The following is a 12,500-nucleotide window of genomic DNA, read 5'->3' on the forward strand; positions in this document are numbered from 1 at the left end:
CAACAACAACAACAACAACAACAACAACAACAACAACAACAACAACAACAACTTAAACACCAACACCAACAACAACAACAACAACAACAACAACAACAACAACAACAACAACAACAACAACAACAACAACAACAACAACAACAACAACAACAAACGGTGGTGCAACCCACCGCCATCCCACCAGCACGCCCAGTCCAACATCGCGCCATGTGGTGGCAGCGACAGCCAGGCATCATCCGTCAACAGGCGCCACCACAACCGCCTCCCCGACCATCGCAACAACAGCAGCAACAACAACACCACCACCAGCAACGCAACGTGCATGTGACGAACCAGCACCCGCAAGTGCTGCATCACTACCCATCACCAGCACACCACCCCATGTTCAAGCAGAGGACAAGGATACAAGCGCCCGCTCAACGCCTGCTTGCGGCCCAGCCTTCCTCACACGTTCGTGTTCACGCCCCGCACGCATTTGGATTCGCCACATCTGCACCCGCAGCGACACACGGCGCAGCCTTCTTTCCAAAAAGCCCCCAACGCAGCACTGTGCAGCCACACAATCAGCCACAGCCCCAACAGGCACCTGCCTTCCACTATCGCCACAAGCAGCAGCAACAACAGCCTCAACCACTGTCACGGCCGCAGCAACAACGACGGGTTGGCGTGAAGGTTTCCACATCGGCGCCACCCGTGATGGCATCACACAAGCGCTTCTCATTCCAAGGACCCGCCGTAACCCTGGGCGCTGCCGCCGCTACATCCCGGTTGCATCCAGCTGCTGCCGCCACTCAACCTCAACAACGGCAGTTCTCGCGACCCCAACACCAACTCGCACAGGTTTGTCTTTCGAGCGCTTCATGCGCACCATGCATTTGTGAGTGAGAGTGAGAGAGAGAGTGTGTGTGTGTCTGTGTCTGTGTCTGCGTCTGCGTCTGTGCGTGTATATGTCCATTGTGTGCATGTGTGTGTATTTGTCCATTGTGTGTGTGTGTGTGTGTCTGTGGATACGTCCATTGTGTACATGTGTATGTAATCAACTCCCTCATGCACTGTTCCACGGACTGTGTGGTACAACCTCACCATCTTGTTGTTGTGTCACCCAGACGGACGGCGAGTTTGAGCTACGGCCACACAGCGATGGAAGATGGTTTGCTCTGAACATTTCCTATGGAAGCGGAACAATCACCCGCATCATTGAAAAGTCGCCCGAAGGTGCGACAGACCACATTATGAACACGTGGTCGACGTTTCTTGGTGCTTCATGTTGTGTGTTGGCTGCTGCGTGCCCAACCCCTACGTTTTTGCCTCTGTTTCCCATTCCGCGCCACTGTTCCCACTGCCACTCATGCTCACCTTGCACACTGCCACTGCAGGCTTCATGGTGCTTGGATCGCAGAGCAAGCGTGCTTTTCCAACGCTGGCAGCGCTGATTGAGCACTACATGGTCCCGTCTGTGGATCTGCCGTGCCCGCTTCGCCGCCGCGCTCGCAAATCCACACATCCGCAAGCATCCGCAGTCACATCCACGCTCGCTTCTCATCTTGCACACTCCCCACAACGCTCAGCCCGCCGTGTCGTGCAACACTGACCCTCGTACGAAACGCAACACAACGCAACACACAATGGTGCAACACGTCGGCTCAACATGCTTGATGATGCAGTGCTCACACGACTGCACCAATCGAACCAGCTCGCGCTGGCTTGTGTTTGACCTCCTCTTCTTTCGCTTCAAGTTGCCATTACACGGTCTCTCTCTTCTCTGTTTGCTCGCTATTCACGTGTCGTGCCTGTATATGGGCTATTTTCGTTGTAGTGCAATGTTGCGACTGTCGACAACCAATGCAAGCAACAGCTGCTGACTTGGATGCTACACCAAAACAAACAACACCACCTGTAGGCAAACCTTCATGGGCACACGACAAACACTGACGAGGGAGGGAGGAATGGGAGGGAAGTTAAGCAACACGGAGAAAATCCACACGCACACACACGCACATCCACACGAAACGAGAAGTAGTGTGGCTGCACATACACATTCACATACACACACACAAACACACGTAGTCTCTGCACCATAACAACCAAGAGTGGGAGAGAAAGGACGAGTGGAAAGTGCCTAGTGGTGATGTGGGGTGCGCTGGCGAGGGGCGGACTTGAGAATGTTGTCCACACGCAGGATCATCTCGGCGGCCTCCTCCGCAGACACAACAACCTGCGACTTGACCTGGAAGCTCTCCGTGATGCCGAGCTGCTGCACGTCGGCAACAGTGCCCGTCTCCATGTCCAGGCCCATCATCTTCTTGCCCTCCGCGTGCGCCGCGCGGAGCTCAGCAACAAGCTGCGTGCTGTCAAAGCCGGCGTTGTCGGCAATGATGGTGGGCAGCTGCTGCAGAGCGGTAGCAAACGCCTGCACATGGAAACGATTGGGGTGTGTGTGTGGGGGGGGGAATGAGACACGAAAGGTGTTTGGTGTTGGGGTGAGGGATGACGGCAAGAGTTACGATATGAACACAGGCAGCGAGTGGTGGGATGTGTGGGGATGTGTGGGGATGTGTGGGAGAAGGGACACGTCACGTGCACTCGTGGACGTGTGCCAGGTGTGTGTTTGTGCTCACAGCCAGCCATTGGCAATCAAGAGCCATTGGCATTGAGAGCACAGCGGGCGCACCTCCATGGCAGTTGCCTCCTTGCCGGGGATGGTGAGCGCCTCCTTCTGAATGGCCGTCGCCATCAGCATCTCGGCGCAGCCTGGAGTGACGGGAAGAGGAAGAGGCGACGAAGGGGAAAAGAGTGTCGACTTGTGTGAGCGCGGAGCTTGCGAGATGTGGATCGCAGCAATATGGGGGAGGCAGGAGCACACAGCCACGCACACAGCCACGCACACAGCCACGCACACAGCCACGCACACAGCCACGCACACGCACACAGCCACGCACACGCACCCAGACACACACGCTGTCATACACAGATACAGGCGCGCGCGCACACTGACATACGCAAAGACAAACAAACAAATACACAAACACGCCGCGGACCTCCGCCAAAGACGGTGCGGGTCTCCTTGACGGTGGAAGTGAGGACGCAGAGGGCGTCGTGGAGAGAGCGCTCGGCCTCGTCGAGAATCTGCTGCGTCGCACCGCGCAGGACAACCGTGCACGCCTCGCCAAGCGCAACGCCAGAGAACTTGATCAGCTGTGGCAACCGAGAGGTAAGAAGGACGACAGGATAAATGGTGAGGACGCGGGAAAACGAGGGTTGCGGTGTTTGTGCACTTGTGTGGTGGTGGTGGTGTCCACACACACGGCTCAAACTGGCACTTCACCGAGTGCAACGAATGGCTCCGAAATCAACGCTCCTCAACACAAAACACACACACACGCACATACACGCACGCACACACACGCACGCGTGTACCTTGTCCTCGCCAATCATGACTTCCTCGATGAGATCGCAGTGGCCAATCTTGACCTTGTCGGGGGTATCAAAGGTGGACACAATCTCGCCGCCAAGCACAAGCGCAAGGCGCTCCACGCCCTCAAAGTCGGCGTGCTCGATGCTCACAATGCCGGCATCCGTGAAGAGCTGATGTGCACGGCGAAAACACAAAGGGTAGGGAGCACAGTGAGGCTTGGAAAATAAGATCTGCCCACGAGCAGGTAAAACACGATGCAGGCAAATGCAAAACATGCACAAAGACATGCCATGCCATCTCTGCTGAACATTATTAACTCATATACCTCCCTCGCTCTCTCTTATTCCCACACAAACACACACGCACAAACACAGCAGTGCGCACCTGCTGCGGGTAATCGTAGATGAGCTGGCGGTTGATGAAGACGTTGATGTCGTGCTTGAGGATGCGGTCAACCTTGTCCTTCATCTTCTTACGCTCCGCTGCCTCAATCTCAGACACCTGCTCAGAGGACTGCACACGCACGCGAGCGCTGTGCACCTTGATCTTGTCCGTGTCCATCTGCGTGTTGGCAATGAGCACCTTTGCGTTCTCGATGCGCTTGGGCTGGTTGATGCCAATCTTCTTGTCAAGCAGAAAGCCCTGTGAACATGCGTGTGTGTGTGAGTATGAGTGAGTATTTGCGTGACCGAGTTGCACTTCAGCACAAGCGGTTGCGACTAGAAGATAATGCCATCACAAACAGATTTGTCAAAGGCGTTGCACCACAAATGTCGTCCACATGCACACACACACACACACACACCTCATCGAGGTAAGAGTCGCGAAGACGGCCGCCAAGCTTCTTGATGACCTGAATGGCCTCCAGGCTGCCGAATTTCTGCACACACATGGAAACACAACATAGACGTGAGGTTTGGAGGTGGTGTGGGAGGAAATGAGTTCAAATACACAATACAACAGCAACTGTTTCAAACATCGGCAACGGTACAGTGCAGCATCGCATGACGTGTACAGTCAACATCGTCACCATCATCACGATAACCACCACCGGCCAGCCACCACAATCGCCACCGCCACCCAAAGCTCAACACCAACGTCACCGCTGTCACCACCGCTGTTGGGATGTGCACCTTGATGCGCAGGACGGCGTCAACGGCGAGCTCCGCAAAGTACTCTTTGCTGGAGGTGAGGATCTTGGAGGAGAGTGTGGTGCGGGCGATGTTGATGAGATCCTTGCGGAAGGCATCGGCATCGGCACCGTTGTCGATGGCTGCCTCCTCAAGGGCACGGCGGGCCGTGGCCGCAGCCCTTCGCCAGCCGGCAATGATCGTCTGGGGATGCATCTTCTGGTCAATCAGCTTCTCGGCCTGGCGAAGGAGCTCCGCCGTGAGCACTGCACGGCCACATCAAGCAAGAAACGGGCCGAGAACGCATGGTGGCGGAAGCAGAGGCAACGCAAACGTGAGAACCATGGATCAGAGCGGGGGATCAACAACGCCACAACGTCACAACACGAAACAGTGCAACCAAGCGGTTCAGACACGATGAATGAATAAGTTGTTGAACCCCCCCCCCAAAAAAAAACAAAAAAAAGTGGTGCAATGCTGCTGTGGTTGCAGTTGAGGCGAGCACGGACACACCTGTAACGCTGGTGGTACCGTCGCCGACCTCGGCGTCCTGGACACGAGACAGGTCGACGAGGACCTTGGCAGCGGGGTTGTCCACGCCAATGTTCTGCAGGATCGTCGCACCGTCGTTGGTCACCTGGACATTGTCGGGATTGCTCGCAGACACGAGGATTTTGTCCTGTGAATCAGCAACACATGCAAACGTGTCAATGCACACCGATGCATTCGTGTGAGTGAACGTGAATGAGAGTGTGTGGGGGGGGGGGTGTAGGATGGAAGAATGTGTTAAGATAAGGAGGAGACACACAAACGAGTCATGCAGAATCGACGCAATCTTCGTCAACATACCATGCCCTTTGGGCCAAGAGTGCTCTTGACGAGATCGCCAACGGCAATGGCACCAATGAAGGAAGACTGCAGAGAAAAACGGATGTGGGTGTGGGGGTGGGGAGGAAGCGGTCAAGATGTTAGTGAATGCAAAAAGTGCGAGCGGAGATGGTGCAGGAAGGTCACAGGCAAACCTGTTGTCAAGTGCTGTGACAACACACACAAACATGCACAAAACACACATGTATGCGTGTGTGCACGTACATGTACCTCATCACACGTTCACACTTTCACATGCACACACACATGCATGCACACGTTTTCACATACATGCACATGTTTTCACACGCCCTCACGAAAGCATATCACTAAGACTTACGAGACGGGCGTTCTCGGCCTTCTCTTCCTCGGCGCCGTGCGCCATGACTTCACCAGGCATCAGTCCCTACGAGCAACACAAACAGTAAGCCAACAGTGAGTGCCACGCCGCAACCAAACAGCAATGGACAGCACGCCAACCGTGCGTACACACACACACACACACGCTCGCATCTCAAAGCACCACGCCACACATTAGAGAGGCATCAACACAAGATAAAACAAAACACACTCGCGTATCAGCACACACATAAAGCATCGCACACAAAGCATCCCACATACTCCGCCCTTTTTCCCTCCCACACACACACACACACACACGACATGACTACATGGCAACATCCCATGTACTGCGTACCAAGCTCATGGTTGGTTGGTTGGTTGAAGAGGGAGGGTTGTTAGTTCAGCGGGCAGGGTGTGTGTGTTGTGCGTGCTGGGTTGTTGTGTGGATTGGCGATCGTTAACGAGGAAGAAAACCCAAAAAAAGGTTCAAGTGACGTTTGCCACAAATCTTCCACCAATAATCGTCGCACATGTGACAGGTTGCCTATTTCGTGCAATAATTTTCGCAAACGGCTGTGTGTGTGTGTGTGTGTGTGTGTGTGTGTGTGTGTGTGTGTGGTGTGTGTGTGTGTGGTCTCGCCCACTTTAGCTCTCCCCAGTTCACATCAGCACATCAAGGACACACGCTTCGTGGTACACACGCATACACACACACGCACACACACACATACGCATACACACACACACACGCACGCACACACACTTGTGTCATTGCACCGTCTGTGCGCGGGGTTCAAGATGCAATGTTTATTGCTGTGCTTTCTCTGATTCGCTTTGAACAACAACGGCAAGACATAAAGAAGAAGAGACACGAAACAAACAACCCACAACACAACTACGACAACATGTAACAGTAGGACGCAACACCACCGCGTTGGGGTGATGGATGCCCCACAACAACACGAAAGTCAAAGTCAAGTCAAGGAAGGTCAAGCAAGGAACAAAGGTCAAACAAGGGAACAAACAAGGCTTTCTGAACATGACACACACACAAGCAAACAGGCAAGCGAACAAACAAACAAACAAACAAACGTGTCAACACACTGCCACAAGCAGAGCTCCACGCGTACATGCGCACACAAACACAAACACAAACACACTCGCACACGCACACACACACACACATTTGATGATTCCGTTAGGGAAGCGCCGCAGAAAACCACATCCAAAAGAGAGCTAAGCGAAAGGAAACAAACAAAACAGAAGGAATGCAACACAGAGAGAGGGTTGGCAAAGAAGACCCCTCGCACAAACGGAGGTGGCTTGGGCAGCCAAACACAAAACAAGAAGACGAGGAGGACGAGGGGGAGGAGGAAGAAGAAGAAAACACGCAGCCAACAAGCGGTACAGCACGCAAGACAGGCCGCGCACGCTGCCGCTATGCTCCGCTATGCTTCGCTGTTCGTTCCATCTGCTCCCCATCCGTTTCCGTCTCTTGCATCTGGCAATCGCTGCCACTCACGTGTTCATTACCTGCGGCTCCTGCTGTTGCTGCGGGCACGCGTGCGCTTCGACCGCTTCGCACTTGGCTCCTCGTCAGACACATCATCCTTGTTGGAGGTGTTCTTCTTGCCCTTTGAGCGCTGGCGCGTGGCGGGCGGAGAGAACATGTCGTGCTCAGCAGGTGCAGGCGTGGTCTCGCGATCGCCCTGCGTCTGTCCCTTGTTTGCGCGCCCACGGGTTGCCTTGGTGCGTGTCTCCTCTTCCTCTTGCTCTTCCCCCTCTTGTTCTTGCTCTTGCTCTTGCTCTTGCTCTTCCTCTTGCTCTTGCTCTTCCTCTTCATTGTCGCTGTTGTGGTCGACGATGGCCAGCAAGCGCTCCTGCAACTCCGCCTTGCGCCCGCGCACTTCTGCACCAACCTCGCTCAGCACGGCACGAAGCTCCGCCACCTTCATGGCCATGATCTGCTCGCGTGACAGCTCAAGGTCAACGTCCTCTTCTTCCTCTTCTTCCTCTTCCTCCTCTTCCTCCTTTTCCTCCTCATCATCATCACTGCCTTCTGCCTCGGCTTCATCTTCCTCAACAGCGTTGCCCTGTGAAGTCTCAGCGTCACTGGCCTCGTTTGCCGTTTCCTGGGCTCCAGCTGCATGTTCCTGCTCTTCCTCTGCCTCCTCCTCCTCCTCCTCTGCGTGCTGTTCGTTCTGATTTGCCTCAGCGCTCGCATCGTTCGCGGCAGAGGCGCGGATGGCATCGAGCAGGCGCTCCTGTAGCTGCTTCTTGCGGCCAGCAGCAGACACGCCAATCTCAGACAGCGCATGTCGCAGATCGTTCATCTTCATGCTCATCACGTCATCCTCTGTCAGCCCAAGCTTGGACGCCGCAGTGTCGTTGCCGCCCTCCTCCTCCTCCTCCTCCTCATTGTCTTCCTCCTCCTCTTCCGCATCAGCAGCAACAGCAGCAGCAGCATCGTCATGTCCTTCATCTGCTGATTCGTCCTCGTCCTCCTCCTCTTGCATGGCAGCGCCAGTATCCTTGTCCTCCTGCTCCTGTCCAACCTCCTGCTCCTCATCTTCCTCGTATTCCTCATCTTCCTCCTCTTCCTCCTCTTCCTCGGTGCGCTCAGGGATGACAGAGAGCTTGCGCTTCTCAAAACTCAGCTTCGGGCCCCGCAACTCGTCCTCGTCGCGAGGGCTGGGCTCCAGGGCAATCGACAGCCGCGACTGCAGCTCCGCCTTGCGGCCGCTGGTGGACAGCCCGCGTGCCTCCAGCTCGGCCCGCAGCTCCTTGCACGTCATCGACTTGACGTCCAGGCGACTGGGCTCCGGGTGGCGCGGTGCGAGCTGCTTGCGCTCCATCTTCTTCTGGCTGGACCGCGTCAGATACGCGCGCTGCGGTGGCGACGCCGGCTCAGGCGTCCGCATGCCATCCTCTGCTTCATCCTCAGCCTCATCATCACCCGCCTGTTCTGCGTTGGGCTGCGCCTTGACGGGCATGCTTGGGGCAGACTCCGTGCCTTCCTGTGCCTGTTCATCGTCGTCGTCAGCTTTCGCCTCATCCTGCATTGCTGCGGCCTTGGCACCATGCTCGTCATCCTCTGCCTGCTCCCGCATTTGCTCGGCTTCGGCGGCAGTTGGCATGGTTTCCTCGGCGGTGGCTGTTGTCTCCTCGGATGTCTGGTCATCGACCTCGGCAGAAGGTGCAGCAGCAGCATCCTGCTCTTGCCCCTCCTCAGCCGTTTCCTCTCCGACTGCGCCCTTGTCCTCGTCGTGCTCTTGTGCCACTTGCGCATTGGGCTCTTCCTCAGCAACACCATCACCACCTTCCTCTTCCTCAAGGACTTCTTCCTCTTCCTCCTCATCCTCATCCTCATCCATCTCTTCATCTTCTTGCTCCTCAGCCTCGTCCTCCTCCATCTCCTCCTCAGCGTCTTCCTCGACTTCCTCGACTTCCTCGACAACCTCCACCACCATTTCATCCTTATCCTGCACAGCCTCCTGCTCCTTCTCCTCCTCATCTTCTTGCTTCTCTTGCTCCTCTTCCTTAACCTCTTCCACAACCTTCTCCACAACCTCTTCTTCCTCGTCGGCAGCTGCTGCCACGGGCTTCAGTGCAACGCCGCGGCGAACAGCCTCCCGTGTGGGCGTGTTCAGGCTCTTCTTGTACAGAGTCTTGAGCGCAATCCCTTGCTGCACCTCCCGCCGCACCGGTGACGGCAGCACGTGCTGTGCCTCGTTGGCGTCTTCGCGTGCCTGTGCGACAATCTCCTCCTGCAGGTGTGCGGGGAGAGCGCGGGCGCGGCTGAGGCGGTAGCGGCGCTCGCGGCGCTTCAGCAGCCGCTGCGCAGCGTTGACGGAGATGGTCACCATCTTTGGGCACTGGTTCAGGGCCCGGCGGATCGGGTGGCACAGCGAGGGGGCATATGGCACAAAGCGAAGCCCGCGGGGGCGAGAGCGCTTGCGCTTCACATTCGCAGCAGCAGCCTTTGCAATGGCCAGTGCCATGGCCTGCTGGTCTTCCTCGTCCTCCTCGTCTTGCTCTGCTTCGTCATCCTCATCATCATCATCATCATCATCATCATCATCATCCTCTGCCGCCACATTGGCGCTGTTGTCTTCCCCCATGGGCATCGAAACGTCTTCCTGCTCAGCCTCAGCGGCACTCGCATCGCTGCCTTCCTCCTCGTCCGCAGAATCGTCTTTTCCCTCTTCCTCTTCTTCCTCCACATCTTCGTCATCGTGCATCACAACAGCAACCTCCTCGACTTGTACGGCCTCGGTCACTTCCTCATCTTCGTCGTGTTCATCCGCAGGTGTAGCCTTCACCTTCTTCAGAGTCACGCCCTCCTTGATCTGCTCGCGCACAGGCGTGTTGAGTGCCTTCTTGTACACCTTGTTCAGCTCCTTGCCTTCCTTCAGCTGCTGACGCACGGGTGTCGCAAGGCCCTTTTTGTACACCTTGTTCAGCTCCTTGCCCGCTTTGATCTGAGCACGCACGGGTGTTGCCAGGCCTTTCTTGTACACCTTGTTGAGGTTGGCGCCGCCTTGGATTTGCTGGCGGAGAGGGGTCGCGAGTGCCTTCTTCTTGGCCTGCGTAGTCTCTGTGTCTTGGGTAACAGTCTTCTTCAGAGTCACGCCCTCCTTGATCTGTTCACGCACAGGCGTGTTGAGTGCCTTCTTGTACACCTTGTTCAGCTCCTTGCCTTCCTTCAGCTGCTGACGCACGGGTGTCGCAAGGCCCTTCTTGTACACCTTGTGCAGCTCCTTGCCCGCTTTGATCTGGGCACGGAGAGGCGTCGCGAGTGCCTTCTTCTTGGCCTGCTTGTCCGTGTCTTGGGTAACAGTCTTCTTCAGAGCCACGCCCACCTTGATCTGCTCGCGCACAGGCGTGTTGAGTGCCTTCTTGTACACCTTGTTCAGCTCCTTGCCTTCCTTCAGCTGCTGACGCACGGGTGTCGCAAGGCCCTTTTTGTACACCTTGTTCAGCTCCTTGCCCGCTTTGATCTCCTTGCGAAGCGGCGTCGACGCTGCCTTCTTGTACACCTTGTTAAGGTTGGCGCCGCCTTGGATTTGCTGGCGGAGAGGAGTGGCAAGCGCCTTCTTCTTGGCCTGCTTGTTCTCCTGCTGCGTGGCTGCAGGCTTTGGGCTGTTGAGGTCAATCAAGTCCTGGTCAGACTCTGTGGAGGCGTCAAGGTTCAGCTTTGGCGGTGTCTGCTGCATCTTCTTGGGCGTGGTCGCCCTGGACTTCTTCTTGCGCTGCGATGTTGGGCGCGAGCCAACCGTCTCACCCGCCTCATCCGACTCTGGAATCCTCTACACACCACAACCACGGACCAACATGCATGTAAGTACCGGGTGCATGCACACATGTGGGCGTGTGTGTGTGTGTGTCTGTGTGTGTGTGTGTGTGTGTGTGTGTGTGTGTGTGTCTGTGTGTGTGTGTGTGTTTGTGTTTGTGTGTGTGTGTGTGTTTGTGTTTGTGTGTGTGTGTGTGTTTGTGTTTGTGTGTGTGTGTGTGTTTGTTTGTGCGCCGTGTGCGCGAGCAGAGGTGTGCCACCGTCTCAACGTGACACTTCCACGGACACACAAGCAATTGGGGGCAAGCGACGACACCTTGAGGATGGGCACGAGGGCGCTCCTGCGCTTGACAGAGACGGGCCGCGGTGATGCACCACGCTTCAGCGGCGTGCTGGGCGGCAAGTCCTTGTCGAAGATCTCTGGAGACAGCGGGTCGGAGAACCCCACGCTACGACGACGTGGTGCGAGCGCAGGGGAGGCGCCCGTGCTGCCCCGCTTGCTGTCATTGGCGGTCGCAGCAGCCGTTGCTGCCTTGTTCTTCTTCTTGAGGGAGCTCTTTGGTAGCTTTGTGGCAGCAGGGGATACCGTGTTGCTGGGTGTCTTTGAGCGGGGGCCGCCGGCACCAGCGTTGCGGTCCTGCAGTGGAGTGGAACGGCGTGAGCTCTTCTTGCTTGCAGACGCGGGGTTGGACTGTTCATGTGGGATGTTGTGCGGTTATGTGTGTGTATGTGTGTGTGTAGGTGGGTGTGTGTGGGCGTGCGCGCAGGGGTGTTGGTGCATTTGGGCATGTGAACAACGGCAACAAGGGAAATATGAACAACAGCCAGAAGCAAGCATGGTGTGGGTGCTGTGCGTATGTGTGCGCACACATCCCAAAAAAAAAAAACACTGCTACAGACAGTGGCACCACGCAAAGCCACAGCTCCAAGCAAGTAACCCAAACGCACACAAACACACGCACACAACACACGCACAGATGCACATAAACAGACGCACATGCACACACGCGCACACACGCACACACGCACACAAACACATGCAGACACGCGCCGTCACACACGTCAACGCACCTTCTTTGGGGTGGAGAGGATACGCTCGTTGGGAAAGTGGAAGCGAAAGCGGCGCTCGGCAATGGTGATGACATCGCCGTCCTTGAGCTCCCGTGACTTGTCAACAACAGCGCCGTTCACCAGCGTCGCATTGTAGCCAGAGTCTGCTGCGATGACAAGCTACAGCAGCAATGAAGGAAACAGTTTGCCACAGGGGGTCCACATGTGAGTTTGGGTGCGAGAAATGAGGCTGAGGACAGCAAAGGTAGTGGTGGTGGTGCAACAATGTCACGAAGCAGGAACGTGCATGCTGGAGTCAAAGCATGACACTGCGGTGCCTTGAGCACGGGCGGAGCAAGCGAGCGTACCTTGCCGCTGTCTCCCTTGCGGATGCTGGCGTGGT

The 12,500-nt window shown here is 56.1% G+C and overlaps 3 protein-coding genes across 3 annotated transcripts in view; 1 reads left to right on the forward strand and 2 right to left on the reverse strand.

The window, feature by feature from the left end:
• Window positions 1-696: 696 nt before the first annotated feature.
• Window positions 697-1,591, forward strand: PTSG_09308 (uncharacterized protein; the record flags this gene model as incomplete). Its single annotated transcript, XM_004989508.1, has 3 exons — window positions 697-840; window positions 1,107-1,215; window positions 1,377-1,591. 3 exons carry the CDS (start codon window positions 697-699, stop codon window positions 1,589-1,591), a joined length of 468 nt encoding a protein of 155 aa, XP_004989565.1.
• Window positions 1,592-1,769: 178 nt separating this feature from the next.
• On the reverse strand, window positions 1,770-6,230 carry PTSG_09309 (chaperonin containing TCP1). The gene is made up of 11 exons (XM_004989509.1): window positions 6,110-6,230; window positions 5,753-5,818; window positions 5,395-5,460; window positions 5,059-5,224; window positions 4,549-4,811; window positions 4,221-4,295; window positions 3,800-4,057; window positions 3,418-3,585; window positions 3,039-3,195; window positions 2,672-2,751; window positions 1,770-2,410 (listed from the first exon to the last, which is right to left on the reverse strand). Exons 1-11 carry the CDS (start codon window positions 6,116-6,118, stop codon window positions 2,120-2,122), a joined length of 1,599 nt encoding a protein of 532 aa, XP_004989566.1. The 5' UTR covers window positions 6,119-6,230; the 3' UTR covers window positions 1,770-2,119.
• Window positions 6,231-6,685: 455 nt separating this feature from the next.
• Window positions 6,686-12,500, reverse strand: part of PTSG_09310 (uncharacterized protein) — a 6,332-nt gene continuing 517 nt past the window's right edge. Inside the window, exons 2-7 of the mRNA XM_004989510.1 lie at window positions 12,466-12,500; window positions 12,119-12,277; window positions 11,364-11,738; window positions 10,728-11,063; window positions 10,557-10,661; window positions 6,686-10,328 (exon numbers count right to left, since the gene is read on the reverse strand). The exon at window positions 12,466-12,500 is cut by the window's right edge and continues 47 nt beyond it. Coding sequence (XP_004989567.1) covers window positions 7,284-10,328; window positions 10,557-10,661; window positions 10,728-11,063; window positions 11,364-11,738; window positions 12,119-12,277; window positions 12,466-12,500 — 4,055 coding nt within the window. The 3' untranslated portion in view covers window positions 6,686-7,283. The remainder of the gene's footprint in view (window positions 10,329-10,556; window positions 10,662-10,727; window positions 11,064-11,363; window positions 11,739-12,118; window positions 12,278-12,465) is intronic.

Source organism: Salpingoeca rosetta, assembly GCF_000188695.1.
Source record: "Salpingoeca rosetta unplaced genomic scaffold supercont1.28, whole genome shotgun sequence".
In the NCBI taxonomy this organism is placed as follows: Eukaryota; class Choanoflagellata; order Craspedida; family Salpingoecidae; genus Salpingoeca; species Salpingoeca rosetta.

Coding starts and splice junctions, on each gene's coding strand:
- PTSG_09309 (XM_004989509.1), bottom strand. Junction 5,225..5,394: donor CTCTTGGCCCAAAGGGCATG/GTATGTTGACGA, acceptor GCTGATTCACAG/GACAAAATCCTCGTGTCTGC. Junction 2,411..2,671: donor AGGAGGCAACTGCCATGGAG/GTGCGCCCGCTG, acceptor TTCCATGTGCAG/GCGTTTGCTACCGCTCTGCA.